The 18,974-nt window shown below is 36.1% G+C and overlaps 1 protein-coding gene across 3 annotated transcripts in view; it reads right to left on the bottom strand.

The window, feature by feature from the left end:
- The window catches only part of CSMD1 (CUB and Sushi multiple domains 1), a 1,092,404-nt gene that overhangs the window by 384,953 nt on the left and 688,477 nt on the right, over positions 1–18,974 (bottom strand). For all 3 annotated transcript variants that reach the window (XM_039385566.1, XM_039385564.1, XM_039385565.1), the window contains exon 7: positions 8,868–8,945. In XM_039385566.1, coding sequence (XP_039241500.1) covers positions 8,868–8,945 — 78 coding nt within the window. The remainder of the gene's footprint in view (positions 1–8,867; positions 8,946–18,974) is intronic.

Genomic DNA, 18,974 nt, shown 5'->3' with positions numbered 1-18,974 from the left:
TTCTTTAAAAACAGCTCATTCTATCAGTTTCAGTGGTGGGACACATCAGGTTGAATAATTCCCTCTCTCTAGCAACTAGTCCTTTCCTTCCAAAAGTAAGCCAATGTATTTATTTCCATTTTAGTTCCTATTTGTTTTGTTTGTTCCAATTCCAAAAATATTTCAAGTTTTTAAATGAACATTATTGAGGAAATTAATATGTAGTTCAAGTGTTGTATAAATTTTTTACTTCCCTTTTCCCAAGTGAAGAAGGACTACTGAACACAAACTGCTCTGAAGCTGATAAATTAGCTGTCACCTAATGAAACTTCCCTGTTCCAAACATATTTGACACTGACACTTGGCTGTTCTTCTCAGAAGAGCTGCAGGAATAGATACATTCCAGAGTGACAGGAGAACAACTGACAGTGAGATGCTATGCTAATACAGTTGAAATTATTTTCCAAAGTGTTTTGTAATGCAAGGCACAAATTCTGAAAAATGAAAATAGTCAAACACCTTCTATCAGACTCAAGATATTCTCCCACAATGAGGATTTAGAAAACCAGGATCTCAATACACACACAAGGGCAACATTAGCCTCTGTAGGAAGTGGAAATCTCCTCGCAGGAGGTGGGAAGTATCTGACTCTTTCAGAAGACTTGACAGTGAGGGTATCTATATTCTGCAGCATACCTTCGCTGCATGACCAGTGTCACACTTTTTTCTTTAATTAAAAATATTTTCATATTTTTTATGTTCTAGTAATTTGAATTCACCCACCCACAAATTCTGAATGCCTTCATAATTTACATATATTATTTTAATCTACCGAGACTTCATTTTATCAACCTATTTACTGCCCACGTCTATATTTTTAACAGAGCTGTGGTTAGGAGTTAAGCCAAGGAAGCTATATAAAAGTATTAAAGTTTATATTTAAATTTTGTATGAATAGTTAATTTATACAGAATTATAATTGCTAAAAGCAGGTTGCTTATTTTTGAGTCTTTGACTTTGAAAATTACAGAACTGAATGCCAATTTAGCCTACAGTATGAACATTCACTTTGAATAATCAGTTCTATAATTGTATATGAAAATTATTTAATGGCAGTTTCAGCTTCCTAGCTGGATAACAATTCAGTTTAACCATCCATAATTCAATCAGATTACATCTTGTTTTACATATTTTAATAGATGCTTCCTTCTGGTTATTTTACAAATTATATATGCAAATGATGTATTAAATAATTGATGAAGCACCTTGTTTTGCTTGTAGCTACAAGTGATGCTTTTCTTCACAAATATATTTAGGCAGCAGTTCTTTTCACAGTAAGATTTTTGCATAGTATTTTAAAAGATATTTAAACTCCTGCCGTGATGAGGGCTTATTTAGAAACACCAAGTATAATTTAGTAACCTGATTTATGAAGGAATTTATAAAATATAGTGAAAAATCATTGCAGAAGAATTTCACAGCATAAGATCCAAAACTCCTTAGCTCTTGGGACACTCTGTATTATTACATTCTATGATAGGATAATGTATATCAGCCTAATTAGCCTTCCTGTTTTATTAATGCTTTATAAAACTGTTAGAGGTTAATGATGCAGTTATTTTTTCTACTGCCCAATTTCATCCTATAATACTCAGTAAAAGGGGAAATAGTGCCATTATTCTCTCACTAGACATATGGTAAATGCTATAATGGAATATTATGTGTTATGCGTTATTTACAATTGTATATATCTATATATCTATATAGACGTACACATGTATACTTAGGTACATAGACATAAATAACAAGAATACTTCTAATATTAAATATTCCAGGATTCATCCCTTAACCTATTGTATAAAAGTGCCAGTTTTAAATATTATTTCCCTCTCTTTATTTTTAACTGAACATTTAACATATGCTCAGTATTTCTGTAAAAAGACTTCCCAAAATAAAAGTGGATATTTGCAGACATACTAGGTCCACAAATCTCAGGCTTGTGGTTCCTTACCTTGTAATTATTACATTAGTAAGTTTTAAACAATCTTTCTCTCATTTGCAGCTATGCACAATATAAACGCAAACTTGAAAAATGCTTTCCTTTTCAAGCTGTGAAATTTGAATGAATGAAAAATGAAAAATAGCTATCATGATTGAAAAGACCAGAGAGTTCATGATACTGTGTAGGCACTTACAAAGTTTCTGATTGGGCACTAACAAATGAAAATCATTTCAGTGCCTGTAAATTAATATAACAGGATACAACACACAAGCACAGAGTAACTTCCTCTGAGAACACTGAGATCTTCAGGCATGGGAATGGGCTGCCCAGGGAAGTGGTGGATTCTCTGTCCCTGGAGGTTTTTAAGATGAGACTGGATGCGGCACTTAGTGCCATGGTCTAGTAACCCCGGTGGTAGTGGATCAAGGGTTGGACTTGATGATCTCAGAGGTCCCTTCCAACCCAGCTGATTCTATGATTCTGTGATTCTATGATTCAGAGAGGACTATAGAAACTAATGGAAAGAGGTGCCTCCATACAGATCTTAGCACACAACATTCTTCCTCTTAAGAATCTCAATCTTAAAGGTAGGTATTTCAATGTTCTCAGTTTTCCTTATGAGATAAGGGATATATATATCCACAGAAGATGCTGAATTGATGCTCACTGAAGGTCAGAAAAGAGCTGCAGATGAATCCTGTCACTTTTCACCCTTGTGTTGCAATGCTTCATGAAGAGCCCAGGAAACAGCAGTCTTTGAAAGGCAGTGGTATTTGTAAAAGTATTTGTAAAAGAAAACTCTAAGTTCTGCAATTAAGAATTTCCCTTTTTAAAGGGCACAAAGCAGATAACACTATAAAATGCAATGCTAGTGTGTTTCCCTTAAAAAAATTAGTAAAGTATGTTTCTTATGTCTCTTGATATGCTGTTTTTCTTTTCTTGTCCCTTTGCTTTTTTCTCTTTTTTTGGAGCCTATGGCAAACTGATCACCTGAGTGTCAGAACAGGGCAAGCAACACCCCAAAGTCCTGTTCAAAACACTTGCAGACAGTACTGTGTGCCCCAGAACTAAAGCCTGAAAGATGTCAACGTTTCCCCATTTGCTTTACTTGTTTTAGCTAACAGTGAGACCAGTTAAAGAGAGAGATTTATGTTACATTTATTTCTGCAGTGCTTTTAAATTTGTGCTTCTTGAAGAGGCACAGGCCTTTGGAATTTCTGCAGAACAAGTCCACTTTCCAACAGATTTTTTTTTTTTTTTAAATTTCTAAGGTCACTCTTAGTGTTCGCACTTTGGTACCATCCCTTTTTTCTTTAATATAGTTTCGCATAATATTTTAAATAATTACAGTGAAAAACAAACTGCATATTGAGAGCACTTAAGCACACAGTATCTAAACCTAGAATTGTTTGATACACAACTGCCTATAATGGCTTGGATGGTTTGTTTTGCATCATGTTTATTAGTGATCAATCCCATAATGAATGCAAGGTTTCTTAAATTAATGAAGGCTAAAGCACGAGATGCTATATTTGATTAGTGTAAACTAATGTAGATTAGAGCAAAGGTTTGCAGAGTGAGATGGATTTGATGTACAGTTGGGGGGTTTTTTGTTTTTGTTTTTTTAAATTTGAGACTGAACACTCTCAGAACAATAAATATTTAACAGTATCTCTTGACCATGATTTGATCCTGACACAGCATGTGATAGCCTGTGAAAATTCAAATTAAACAAAAAATGAGGTTTTAGAGGTGAAGATTCAGTAAAATACAAGTACACACAAAAAAAGGAAGGAATTTTTGGTAGAATTTTTTCTACTACATGAGCATTGAAAAAATAATAGTACGGAATTATTACATAGGTTTTCATTAATCTTAAAATAATTTGGAAGAAGATGCTAAAAAATAGTTAAATAATAAATTATTTTTGGGAAACAATGAACAAGATAATTGAAATATTAAACATAATAATCAGAAATTTATACTTATATGTCAAGCTACAAATTTCATAACAAAAACGTAGTAATCAGCAATAGTTTTTCCTTTTGTATCTGTATCTTGAGATGACCTTCAGCAGTTGTCATATCAGTTTGTTAAGTTCATTGCACATTGGTTTGCAACTGATTTCTAAGTATTGGTCTTTTCAAAATGTAAAAGTTTTTAAAGAAATTGTTTTTTACTAAGGTATAAGTACAAATCAGTCAGAAAACTGTGCTATTAAATACAACTATTTAGTCTAATATTTTCCTTCTTAGGGAAACAGTCTTTCATTAACTGAAGAACAAAACTTTACTAGTCATCATTTTGCTTCTGTCAAAGTAAATTTACCAGTAGCCAAATGTCAAGAAAATGAAATTGCCAGTTTATTTGAAATATGAGCAATGTATTCGTAAGCAACAAACTTCCGTCCTAAAATTTTTGACTTTATTTTACAATGTCCTAAGCCATTTGTGCCAGTTACTCAACAACAAAATAAATAATGACTGATGTCATTAATTATTTCTTACACAGAATTAGCAATGTAATCCTGTTTTGGTATTAATCACTATAGTTTCAACAGCGTGTGTCATTAATTCAACCTAATGTGCTGCAACCAATTAATACTTTTTTCTCTAAACTCATTTGTTCTTTGGCTCTACATTGAAGAAATAATTGTTGTAAAGTAGCTCTTTTTATCATCTTCAGTGTGAAGAACTGTTCAGATGGTCTGTAACTCAACTTTCAGCAAATGCATTAATCTTACACTAGAATCATGATCTTCAAAGCATTTAACGTGTTTTTTCTGGTATTCTAAAATACATTTTCAAATAATACAACAGAAGCTTGAAATTACTTTCATGAAGTAAAAGAGACTTTTACTCGGTGAATACCTACAGATATCTCACTTTGTAAAACCTAGTAGTTCACACGCCACTTTGAAAAGTGAGGTTGTTACTCAGTATTCAGTAATTACCACGAAATGTTAACATGGTTCAATATGAATGCCACATTTCTAACAGAATCACTCAGACTTCGTCTGTTAATCTTGGTTGCTGTTTCAGAATGTGGATGTTCCCTGCAGTTTGCTGCATCATGTGGGGAGCCACTTTCCACACTGCATTTTGACAAGAGCAAACTCAGGAAATCAGCTCTTCCAGGCACTTTATCTTCAATTCTGCTTTCCCCTCCCAGCATTACCGCACTGGTAGATTTGCACACAACCCCACATAAACCATATAAGCATTTCCATTTTTCACCTGATATGATGTCTCTTGCCTCACTGAACTTCCTTGGCATTTACTGTGAGCTTGATGCATTCCTGTGCTCTGTCCTCCTCCTGGTGAGGAGGTATGGAAATGTGAGGCTGTCCTGTGAATGTAGCGCAAGGGCTGAGGTCATTAAAGGCCTCTGGGGCAGTCTGCTCTCTTAACCCTCCTCTGGGCCGCACAGGGCCCAAAGAGTCACAGATGTGCCAAATAGCAAGTCTGCAGTTATGACTCTGCCTTCCCAACATTCTGTGAACTGGTGTTGTGAAGACATGTACTCACTTGCTATCCTTTGCATGTGGTAGTAACTGCCTGGCACGTATCAGAGGCTACACTTGAAAATATAAACTGCAAGTTTCTTCTGCTTGACTAGAAAATGGCCCTTTTATAAGGACTATGGCTGCCCAGTGATGGTCTGTCCTTGCAGCTCACTTCATTAGGGCTCTACTTCTATTGGATATACAGGATGCTTCCTGTACAATCTGTGCTGTAGAGATAATACTCAGGTGTTTCAAGATGATAATCATTCTCTGAGAGAGTTGCTGGGCACAAATATTGCCATGAAAACATTCATTCAAGAGCCAGCAATCAAAATTATATTTTTATTTACTCAGTCACAATGCAAACTGTAGTCATAGGACTTTTAGAAAAGGCCAAAACCATTAGGAACACAGTCTGCAGGCTTATTTCATGTTAGAATAAGAGTGAGTGATGATAGTAAAATGGGTCAAGCAACTTCCTTTGAGAATATACCATATATATCAAAATGATAAAAAAAGTGGGTAGACTAAACCTGCAACTAATCAGATGGACACCAATAGACATAATTGGATTGGCTTTCCCTAAATAGTTTCAAAAATACAACTCCCTCTTTCTCCTCTGAGAGATTAGCTTCATACAACCAAGGGAAATATGCTGACTGGATTTGGCCAGTGTTTGGGGCAGCTCAAGCACTTAAAGCCATGAGAACTGCCTGTCCATGTGCTTTCTCCCAGTTTATTCTTTCTGACCTTTGCCAAGTGTAAGGTACTGATAAACCAGGACCATATTTTAGTTCAATTCTCTTTCGCATCCTTTTCCCATTTTCTTGCATAAATTAATCATGATTCAGCTGCGTCTGGCTCACTGCTAAAAGGTAATGGCTGGCAAGAGTATAATAACTTACGTTTCCATCAGATGTACCAAAAAAAAGGAGAAAATAAAAAAAGGAAAAAAACCAACCAACCAACCAACCAAAAAACTATCCAACAAAAATCTATTGTTTCCCTGGGGAGTGACATGATAATGATTTTTTTTCCAATAGTAAACCTACCAAGGTACCTATATCCCAAAATAATGCTTTTCTACCTGGCTCTTTCTAAAGGATGGCAGAGCAGATGAAACAAACTTCCAGGAATCCAGGCAGGTGCAGGAGGAGGAGGAGGAGAGTGAGCTATGACTGTACACAACAGAAATACCGAAATAGTGTTCTTCATTCCACAAGGAATTATCAATAATGTTATTATCATTGGTAACATTTTCTACCTAAATCCTAACAGAGTTGAGTTGTGCCACTGTGAAATGCTTTCTGCAGCTGCTCTCAGGTGCTGCTTGGGAGGAAATGCCATGGGAAAGCTGCAGGTCGTAGGACGCGCAGGCCATGCTCTCACAGCATTTGCCATGACGGTATTTGAATTCTACCTCAGAAAGAATCGTGTCTTGCCGGTACCATTCAAGGAGTCTTTCTGCTGTGTCTTTTGCAACCGGACATGTCTATCTCACATTGGCCTCTTTAGCCACCAGCGTGCTTGTAACAAACGTGGGTAGAGCCCTTCCCAAATCTTCGTTCACGAAGCCTAGCCGTGAATTTGAATTCCACCTACACCCCATAAACCAAAATCCAAAAGCAACCTTTCTGCTTTATAGAGAGAGAATTTTAAAAAGATCTAACATACAAAAATGGTGAGGGGTGTTACTATTTAATTTAGTATTTAATTATCTTTTTTTTTTTAGGTTTGCTAATTGGCATCAAATGATAATATCCACTCTTATCAGTTCTCTAAGTCAAATTCCCAATTACCTTTTCTGTCTACATAATTACTAGTAAGAAAAATGGTTAAATATTAAAGGTTTACATCAGAAAGAGTAGTAAAATACATTTGAATCCAACTGTTTGTATTTTAATCTTACCATTTTTATAAGCTTCATATATGTGAAAGTAATGGTAATAATAATAATGCACTTCTTAGATTTATGTCAAGTCAAAACACAAAAAAGGCAATTTACATTTGAAATAAACAGCAATTTTAAGACTGCCTTATAATAATTTTTCCATAGCCTGTCTTCCACTTTCTGTAATTGCATATGATGTTTGACAGCATGTGCTCTGGGTGTAAGCAGAGATCACACAGCTTCCAGAGGTAACTTATAAATAATGAAATAATCACCCATTCAGATACAAACACCAAAGGGATGGATCAACTTTTTTGCTACACCTTGCATAAAAAGTTCCTTTTGAGTGCCACACCATCAACGTGCAACATTTAAAGCAGAAAACTGTCATTCCTCTTTTATTCCAGTGAGCATACCAAAACACTGACTTCGTATTAAACAATTCACTGCAGAAACACAGAGACAAAATCATATCCCCTAGACATCAGCTTTCAAGATACTCATTCTCTCTGTACTTGCAGAATAGCACACAATAAGGCAAACACAGCCTAGCTTTCAGTCCACTGAATTCAGTGTTATTTCATGTGGAATTAATTTATCCGAATACATCTTAGTCATTAGATTTACACTTTTAATGAGTGCTGGGTGAACACTGGTTTACCCTTTGGCTTTATTTTCTTTTTTTTTTTTTTTTTCTTTTTTTGGAGGGGGTCTAAGGGACTCTCAGTTTTCAAAATTTAAAAATTGTCTTTTTCTTGTTTCAAGGCTAGCCTGATTAATAGAGAAAGAACTCTTAGGATACTACTCAGATTGCCAGTTCAAGGAAAGTGATGCTCAGGAAAACTAACCACCTCATAGTCCCATAGATAGCATGTTGATTTTAGCCTCACACTATACATGGGAGAAAAGGTGTAGAGGGACAGAAGAGATGTCATTCTAGAGTGCACTAGGCATGCAAAGATGGGAAAGTGATGTTGTGATCTCCATCTTCTTCAGAAGCTGGGAATTACAGCATTTCTTAACCTTTTCTGTGCAAGACTGGACAGAAACTATGTCATCAGGACATAGTTTGGCAAGGAGAGGAAAAATTAGAGCTGTGATTTTAAGTGAGGGAAAAAAAAGATCAGAAAGTATAAACAGATACAAATAATGCTAAGATACCTTCACTGTCCCCAGTACTGAATTGCTAAATTCTACATGGCACTGTCCTGCCTGGATTTCCTAATTTGCCCTACATCTCTGAATTCTAAATATCCTCATATATAAAAATATTGTTCTATACATAATGCAGGGTTTTTTCTACATACAACACCATATTCTGCTTTTTACACCCTGAGTATTACCAGTGGAGTTCTAATAAAGTGATGATTGAAAACGTAATAACCATTTTAGGACCATAGCTTCCCAATGTCTCTCTCTTTGATTTGTACATCTAAAAGGACTCCACAAGATATATGCAGTCACTAAAAATAATGGTATAAACAACTTACAGACAGAATTTTTGTGGTTGCTGTCTTTGCTGGGCAACATCTTTACTCCTCTTGATTTCAGTTCAATTGCTTTTTTCACTGAGAGACAAAGCAAACAAAGAAAAGGCAATTCATTATTAAACATCATAAAATGGACATATAGCAGCCAAATCATACATTACAATAATACAAAGCTACACAGGACTCCTACAGAAGATTGAAACAACTGCAGTTTCTGTGGTAATCCAAATAAATTTTTACAAAAATACAATCATTTATCATGTTTCAGAAGATGTCCTTTTTAAACAGACATTATCAGGATTGGCAATATTATGAATTCAAGTTTGCTTAGATTCAAAGAGAAGAAAACCCTGTCCTAATTATATGCATGGATTTCCTATGTTTACCACTGCATATGACAAAATCTTAAACATTTTTAAAACTTTTTTCATACATAAAATGTACAAAACATTATCTACGCATGTTTGAGGACCACAAGCTTTAAATGTGATATTCACATCTGCTTTTATTTGATCCACTCTTCTGCAGTAGGTATGTTTTTAGTTCAGTTTCCTAAGGAGATTAACACAGTGTGTTACATTATTTGGCTCACCTAACCTCTTTTGAATCTACAGGGCAATATGAACTGAATTAGAAAGAAGAAAGAGTTCTCAAAGGGGCAAAGTGTTGTGAGACAGAACAGATGCATGAGAGGTTTTATATCTTTTTTCTCTGTTTATTCAGTTGAATGGCTGATAAACTCCCAGCTTATCCCTACTAAGTAGTTAGGGCACCATAGGAGGGACCAGGAGCCAAGTAGGAAGAGACATGAGAATACACTAGTGCAGTTGTACATTAAGGAACACGGGGAGTAGAATTTTAATTGTAATGGTAAGAGAAAAGGGTAAAAATACAGGACACCATCACAGGATATTAACTATTTCTGTGGGTTGGGAACAAATTGTTCAGTGCAAAGTAAAATCAGATGTAGAAAACAATTGTGGAACGAACCTGGACAATTCAAAACTATTGTGCAAAAAAACAATAGTCATAGCAAAATAGCAAGTGCCTGACTTTGTGTATCAGAATGCTAAAAATTATGCATGCCAATAACAAAAAATATAAAAAGCAGTAATTCTTCCTTGATTCATATTGAATTTTTTTTTGTAGATCTTGCAGTGGTTAATAATCTTAAAATGCAGTCATTTATCCAAGATATAAACAGAAACAAGAAATCAATTTAAACATTTCCTAAATGGCAGTATTTAGTACCTCATAGTATATAAATATATAAATTAATACTAGAGAATGTCAGTTATACTTTTTGTCAATACACGATATAAATTTTATGATTACCACACTACACACTGATCTCTATGCAAATATTTTTAAGAAGTGAAGTGGTTGAAACAGCAAGTTAATGTGTCTTTAAATATTGCATTAAAAAACATGATTCCATTGTAATTATTTCCATATTAGAATTCTAATGCTTTTGCAGCCTCAGAATGAGGTTGTTTTTCCTTAACTGCTGAAACTGGGCAAGTTCTGCAGAAAGCACTTTCTGTGCTATGTATGCTGCAAGTGCAGTCATTTACACCTAAACCTACAAAACAGGTGTTCAGATGATGAAAGATGATTGAAAACCAATTGTAGCTGCATGGTATGAAATGGTTCTGATAGCAGTGTGGTGTTTTCTTTTCTTCTAAGGCGGGAATTGTACACTGTATAGGCACATCAATGTAGAAAATAAGGCTAATATTCCCAAGGCCTTCTGGAAGGGTAAACCTCATGGATATGGTGTTCTTAGGATTACTTTCTAGACTTAAGTCCTAAAATTTCCACCAAGTGCCACCTTATGTTCTGGTTTTTTAGACTGCATAACCAGTCCATTAAAATTACGCCATTTAATGTAAAATGGACAGCACAACTCTTGCAGTGAATATTTGGGATATTGTCTGCAGTTGTGGTCCCTCCACCAGCATTAATTTCTCAATTTGTAAGTATATGTGTCATGTAAAACATGTGAGCAGTTCTTGGAGGATTCAAAATCCATACATTCATGAATGAGTGGTAAACCCATTGAGTTATTATGCAGTGGACAGAGAAAAGAACTATACTATCCTTTTCTTTGCCCTGTGACCCTATTTTATGGTAAAAATGACAATCATCACTCAAATTCCCTGTGACAGTTCACTCATAAAGGTATTTGTTAGATGTATTTGAAACACACCCTTGTGAATGAGGAAAAATTATACCTACCAGCTGTATTTGAAACACAGAGAACACAAATTGAACCTAGAGGTTCTGACGTGACATATGAAAACATTTTGACTCATGTATTGAAACAAGTCCTGCAGTTTCTATCCTTGGATTTTTTTCATATGTCAAGAAAAAGGCCTTTTATATCTCACTGAAAGAACATTAGATAGTAGATTCACAGTGCTTATGATCAGTCATCTAAAATGTATGTTTTATGAAGAGAAATACCTAAATCAAGGGGGAGATTCATCCTCTTCTAAGATAGTCACAATGAATCCTCCTATACAGATGCCTTTTTCTCTCCACAAAATATAACACATACCACTTGCTCAAGTTACATTTTAGATGGTAATGTTAGGTGGAATGATCTTTTATGCCTGGAGAACTTTAACAGCGAAATGCAGATATCTGTGAGATATATGGATCCATGAGGTTAGTTTGATATATAAATACCAAAATTTTGCCTCTATTATACATATGTGTAAGTTTTCATATGTAAGCTATACAGTACTTTTTTGTAGTTTTAAAAGGTATTAATCAAGCATAGTATTTAAAATAAAAACTGTTCAACCTCTGAGAAAGAAACAGAGACCACTGCACACCACAGTTCCAGTGAAACAGATCGACCTCTTCTGTAAATACAAAAAATATTCTAAATTGCATTTTTATAACAATTTAAATACCATTTGAATACCTTTTCTGAGGCACTTATCCTTTACTTTCTCATTTCTCTTTCATTAAAAAAGGTTCTCCTGATTTCAAAGATGATTTACCATTTAGGAGCAGAAAAAGAGGAATGGGTTTACATTAATAATGTCAGAAATGAACAGCACTTTCCACCTTTTAAGTGATTACTTTTGAAAATTTGCATAACTTTCTGCTGTCTTCATTTAAACATTCAGTGAAACTCACTGAATTAACCTTTTCTGGTAATCATAACTTCAAGGGTCTTTTGGTGATGAGTTACTCGTTCAGGGAGGAGGGCAGAGCTGAGTACTGGAAGTCCAAGACAACCTTGTCAGCCTACTGGAAAGCACTGGTGGTATTCCTTAGACTTTTGCTATAGCTAAAATAAACTCAGCCATGGAAAGATTTAGAGGAGCATTGCTCATGTTCAAAATGAACTCTCCTGTCTTATAAATTTAAAAATCTATTAATCAGCATATTTTTGTTAAGGATGAATGAGATCATCCTTAATTTAACACCCAAATACACATAGACATCTTTTTCTTTTTTGTCTTAGAGAACTGGAAATATAAAAAAAATTTCGTAAAAGTCTTATGTCCCTAGTGCAAATTTTTAGAAATAATGCACCTTAAGTGCACCTGAAAATATTCTCATTTTTGAAAATTAAAACAGTAGTTGTAGTATCAGCTTTATTTTCTGGATTCATAAGGCACACCAGCATACTATGCTTTCCCTACATTACTAACTCTCTATAATTCAAAAGGAAATTTTTCTCCATTTTATTCTTCTTACATTCATTTCTGAGAGAGGGGAACTCACAAAAGAATTGCTCTACTGCTGTTATTATTTTAAAACCATATTATACACAGCAGCTCATTACAGCATGGATGGCTTCCTAAAATTACTACAACGAATTTTTTTAAAATGCAGTTTATATTCCACAGTTTTGTTTCCCAGGATATGAAGATAGGAGGCAGTCACCTTTCAGATCCAGCTTCTCCAACTATAAAGTGGAGGTTTTTTAATAATTTTTGTTTTGGTTTAAATTGTGTTCCTCCTATCTGACATGCAAGGTTTTATGGAGAACTTGTAATTTGTGGTTGAAGATTAATTTCAAATTATCTGTATTACAATATCAAAAATCTGTGTGAATTTGTCATACATTTTCAGGGTGGATATGACTTTCAAGTAAAAGGTGGGTTTTTTTGGTTTTGTTTGACTGATTATGAATGAGCTAAAAGCTGTACAAAAGCAAAGTAGCATGTATTCTTTAGCACCAAGAATTTGCAGTCTTATTCTCTGGTTGTGTAATTTTGCTTAGGACAGAAATTAGTAAGAAGAAAAGCATGAAGAAGTGAACAGAAAGTGAAGATACTGAGAGGCCCATTTGTAGGGCATCACTGAGAAATAATTTAATCTAGAGAGGGTTTTGAGGTGGTATGATATCCTTTAAAGATAAAAAGGAAACTGCAAAGAGGAAAGATACCTCTGCAGTTCCACTAAGGCTAGAACAAGAACTTACAGTCTTTACAGAAAGGGAAACTTTGCTTACATGAGAAAAAAAACCTTTTTAACAGTAAGAGTGATTAAGCCCTGGAATAAATTACCCAGAGAAGCTGTAGAACGTTAGTCATCAACACATTTTAAGATCATGTTAAATTAAGGTCTGAAAACAACAGCCAAATATGTTTGCCTCCTCTTTGATAGAGGGTTAGCTTATCAAGATAGGTTTCTTAAACCTATTTTCTTTGATTTCTTAACAGTAGTCAATAACCAAAAGTCATTTGGCTGAGAAATAGTAAGTGGCTAAGACCTTGGTGGGTTTTTCTAGGATTGTTAGCATATGAAATTATTTCATTACACCTACACTTAACTGCATGTGTACAAGCAGGTAAATGTTGTGCAGTACACAAGTCATATCAAAGCCAGATAAGATAATATACTACTTGGTTTACATAGTGTTATGTTTGATCTAATTTACCCTCTTTTAGTTCTAGTGTGACTCCATAACAACAGAAGTTACACTTCCTGTTTTTTCCTAACATTTTCTCTAACAGTCTTTGTGTGTGTCTTGGATGACATAATATGTTTTTTCCCAATTACCCAAATACATGAGTATCTTGCCAGTTTTCCTTCCTGCATGAAATAACCTCCAAGACCTCAAATACTGGCTACCACTCAAAGCTAAAATATTCTGACATCATCTGCTGGTACTTCCTCAAGCTGCTCTGCTGCTGCTCTGCTGAGTTCAGCTCTTGGCTGCCTTTCACTGCAGATTTTTCCCAAGTACAGATATGTGAAGGTAAAGAGGAATAACATATTGCCCAGTATCTGGTGATCACAGGAAGCACCTTTCCTGTCCAGCCGTAAGCTCTGTGTCACCTTAAGTATGTTTGTATCTATTAAAAAGACTGACACTTTGTTTTAAATATTCTTACTGTTTCAGTAAGAAACAGTGATGTGCTTGCAATAATATTCATAGGATTATTCCCGAAGGAAATTAGCAAATTTATCTCAGTACAGTGCAGGATTCATCAATTTCCTTTTGCTTTAGTTTCACTGCTCTGATTTTCTTCAAGTTGAGTAATTTTGTTGCAAAACACAGTATTTTCTTAATTCAGATTGAAAAGTCCAATTAAGTGCACCATTTGCTTTGCATTAGTGCCGAATCCTTTTTGTGCACAACTATGGGAGTACTAGCATTTTTTGGCCTTGGAAGAAATAATCTATATTTTCATATTTGGCAGCATCGGTAATTTCTCTGCATTCTGCTTATAGATCAAACATTTCTTTCTTATTACTCAAAGTCATGTGGGACCAGTATACAGATTGTTACCTATTTCTAGGTTTTCTTCTGTTTCACTATGGCTGGTTGTACCATGAATTCTTTTAAAAGTTTAGTAGTTGTGAGAATAAGAAAAAAACTCAGCCATTCTCAAACTTAACATTCACTTCAGTTTGTGAAGGGAATGTTATAATATGGGGCTTTTTATAAAACAAGGTCCCAGATTCAATAACCTAGGAGGATCCTTGCGAGTTTTCTTCTCAGCTACCCATTTGACTTTTGCTGAGGCATCGCAATTTTCCATAGGATCTCTAGTTTAAACCAATGCACTGGAATAGTCCAACCTTCTGCAGTTTCTGTATTCCTTGCCTGAAAAGTATTCTAATACACTATCCTAGTGTTTCTCTCACTAACAGGTTTCAAAATCTTCCCTACTAATCAGTATTATAACTCCAGAGAGCTTCACAGTAGGCATAGATGTTTCTATTATATGGCTAGGTGTAAAAGCTGTAAGTTCATGATCAGTTGGTTTCCTTGTTCCATCAGTTTAGCAAAGTACTGCCTGTCACTAGCAGATCTTCCACCTGCTCCCTGTGCTGGAAATCTCTGCATGCAGTACTAGTGAATAAATGGTACAGCCTCAAGATAATTTGGTGTCACAATAGATTTTTACACAAATCTTTCTTATTCTATGTGTATAAGCTGATACAGGATCTGCAAGTTTAAAAAGAAACACAGCCATTTGTTTTCCATTAACCTTTTCTATGTCACTTAGCTGGCCCCTTGCCCTGATGAACTGCCTTAGCTACTTTGTGCTTTCAATGTATGATATATCATAATAAAACCACTTCAGCAGGAATCAAGTCTTCAGTGTCTGCAGATATTGTCCACAGTTCTGGAAAATAATACCAACACAATTTGCTCTATGAATATGCTGTTGCAGAACACAGAGAGTAGTAGTTTGTAGAAATTGTCTCTAAAAAATAAATCATAAAATGAGATCCACTCAGCTCCCTGTTTGAATGTTGCTTCAACTACAGTCTTTTGAACACTTCTAGGGAGGATAACACCATGACAAACAATAGCTGAAGACTGAATAGCTGTTAGATCAGCAACTGCTTAGTGCTGACATCATGAAGCAGCTACGTTTGAGCCTTTTCAGCAATGGAAACTTTACTGGACCCTTAAGAAAGAAGTATGACTTAGCAACCTGATTGTAACCAGGTACAAGCTTCTACCTTTAATGAAGTACTTTTTGTTTCTCTGGAAAATGCCGAAAAATCAAGGTGTAGTGTGTTGACCCTGGCTTAACACTGGGTATCCACAAAAGCCGCTCTATCACTCCCCTCTGCAACTGGACAGAGGAGAGAAAATATAGCAAAGGATTCATGGGTTGAGATAATGGCCAGGAGATATCACTCACCAATTACCATCATGGGCAAAAAACCCTCTAATTTGAGATATTAGTTGAATTTATTACTAACAAAATCAGAACAGGATAATGGAAGTAAAATAAATCTTAAAAGCACCCTCCACTCACCCCGTCTCCTTCCCAAGTTCTACCTCCTGCCCCCCAGCAGTGCAGGGAGACAAGGAATGCAGGTTACAGTCAGTTCATCACAGGTTGTTTCTGCTGCTGCTCAGGGACAGGAGTCCTTCCCCTGCTACCCTATGGGGTGTCTCCCACGGGAGACAGTCCATGAACTTTTCCAGTGTGAGTCCATCCCATAGGCAACAGCTCTTCACTAACTGCTGCAACATAGGTCTGTTCCATGGGGTGCACTCCTTTAGGCACAGGCTCCAGGGTCCCCCACAGGGCCACAAGTCCTACCAGGAAAACCTATTCCAGCGTGAGCTCCTCTATCCGTGGTTCATCAGGTCCCTGCCAGGACCCTGCTCCATTATGGGCCTCCCATGGGGTCAGCCTCCTTCAGGTATCCACCCACTCCTCTGTGGGTCTGCACCACAGGCTGCAGGGGAACCTCAGCTCCAGTGCCTGGAGCACTCCTCCCCTTCCTTCTGCACTGACCTTAGTGTCTGTAGAGTTGTTCACGTTCTCACTCCACTCTTCTCTGGCTGCAATTTTCATCTGCGCAATAACTTTTTTCTCTTTTTTAAATACGTTATCTCAGAGTTGTTACTATTGCTCCTGATGGGCTTGGCCTTGCTCAGCAGTGGGTCCATCCTGGAGTCGGATGGCATTGGCTCTCCTCGACATGAGGGAAGCTTCTAGCAGCTTCTCACAGAAGCCACCCCTGTAGCCCCCCTGCCACCAAAAGTTAGCCACACAAACCTAATACACAATGGTTCATAATAATATGTTCCTATATGGTGACCTAATAATAAGACTTTTTACTAGAATGCCTTTGTGTTAAGGCAAATCTGTATGCACTCTTTGTCAAATGTCTCACTCTCTTGGCACTGAGAAATTCCACCTAAACTTTGGACTGAAAGTCTTGAGGACAGAACTTTATCATAGGGTCCAATTCTTCTGTACTTTTAGAAAATGTAGTTCCTTTAGTGTATTAGGGAGGAGTTCGAACATACTGAAGCTTGAAAACCAAGACATCGTTAAAAGCTTAACAAAAATCAATATTTATTACCAAGAGGTGGCCAACAAAACGAACAAACCCAAAAGAGAAGAAGGAGGAGAGAAATAAGCCCCCAGCATGACCTACCCAGTCACCCAGCTGTTGCCCATAAAGTTATCTTACCGACCTAGCATGCCTATAATTACCCATAGCAGAAGCTGCATCCTTGGAGAGTCAGTAAGTTCACAAACTGGCAGGCGTCCCTGCCAAAGGCAACGTTGTCCTTGGTGTGAAGTTAGCTCTTGTCCAAGAAAGCGCCATCTGCTTTTTTGAGTGACCACAACCTCCCAGGTGTGGCCAGCACCGCCCAGCCCGAGGCCCTCAGTCCCACCTCCCGGTTACGTAAGTGCCCCTCTTCTGCGCACACGTGGCTTTCCCTGCGCCTGCGTACTGTACTAAGGGGGGGTCTTTTCCAAATGAGTCTGGAGGCATCCTTCATCCTCCTCCTCCTCAACCTCTCCTTCAAGTGACCTTGGAGGAAAACTAGCCAATCACAGAACACCAATTAAAGCAGTTTATACAAGAAGCTCTCTTCAAGAACAACTTTCCTATTTATCAGTGCTTGTTTTCCCATAACTTGGCAGGGAAAGAGTAAGGCTTTCACAGGTGGCAGGGCCAAACATAGAACAAAAGTATCAGCATAAATTCACCCTAGTACATTTAGATATATTTTTTTTTTCTTTTTGTCACTCTGTGTCAACTTTTGGGCTTTTCTTAAAATTTTGAGAAAAACAGATATTTTTGTGACATCAAAACAGACAAGAATGCTTGTTGCCTTTGTGAGATGTCAGTTTTAACAATAAAATCAAAGGTAATTTCTAATGCCAAACACTGAAAAAAAAAGATTTCCAGGTTTTAAAAATGGGAGGAAGAGAGCCAGTCAAGGATATGCTGAACGCAATATATATGCCAAATTACTGATTGATATATATTGAATGCATGGGACCATAAGATGTCAAATATTGATTTCATTACTATAGTTTTTATTGGATTAATAGGGAGCTATTCACTATCAACAGTCACGTACAAAGATTTGGCAAAAAGAATTTTACTTTTAATAGAAAAAAGATTTATTCCTTCTGACTTCATAAACAAACATTCTCCAATAACTTACCTCATTGTAGGCTTGTACAGATTTTACCACATAGCTGAATAAATGTTTTCAATCTAAACCAATTATACTAAACAAAAGTTCAAGGAAAATATTTTAATACACTCTTACTTAAATCTAAACAAGTAAAAATAAAAGACTCAAAATAAATGACTTACTGATACCACGATGACTGTACTTACAGGATGTAAGAAATACAACATGACACAACAAAAAAAAAAAAAGAAGAAAAAAAATGACAAGCATAGTCTACCTATATCAGCCTTGACAGGCATATAAATAGAGTTAAGAAAAATTATTTGTGTCTCTAGGGTATATAATTCAGTTTAATATGATTTAGCTAATTAATTTCCTAAGTGTTCATGACTGTTTAAAAGAAAAAATAGGACAGAAATAAACATATGGAGGGAAAAAAGGTAAATGTCGTTTTAGCTGTAGATCCAGTACTACTTATTTTGTGATAGCTAAAATCACATAAGTGGGTCACTGGAAGTTTCAAATAGCACCAATTGCATTAAGTGGTGAAAATTACTTCCAGTCAGAGGTTTAAAGAACTCATCCTCCTAAGTTTATCTAGGAGACTGAGGGGTGACTTGGTGCTTCAAAAAGCTAACAAAAGACTTTTTACTCTGTTGAGGGAAAATAGCACTACTGGACACAAAAAGACCAACCCAGACTAATACAATTGAGAAGAC

Source organism: Pipra filicauda, unplaced genomic scaffold, assembly GCF_003945595.2.
Source record: "Pipra filicauda isolate LSUMZ 115617 unplaced genomic scaffold, ASM394559v2 scaffold41_size5083284_pilon, whole genome shotgun sequence".
NCBI lineage: Eukaryota > Metazoa > Chordata > Aves > Passeriformes > Pipridae > Pipra > Pipra filicauda.
Note: the sequence above shows the minus strand (reverse complement) of the source record. Positions and strands in the feature narration are given on the sequence as shown.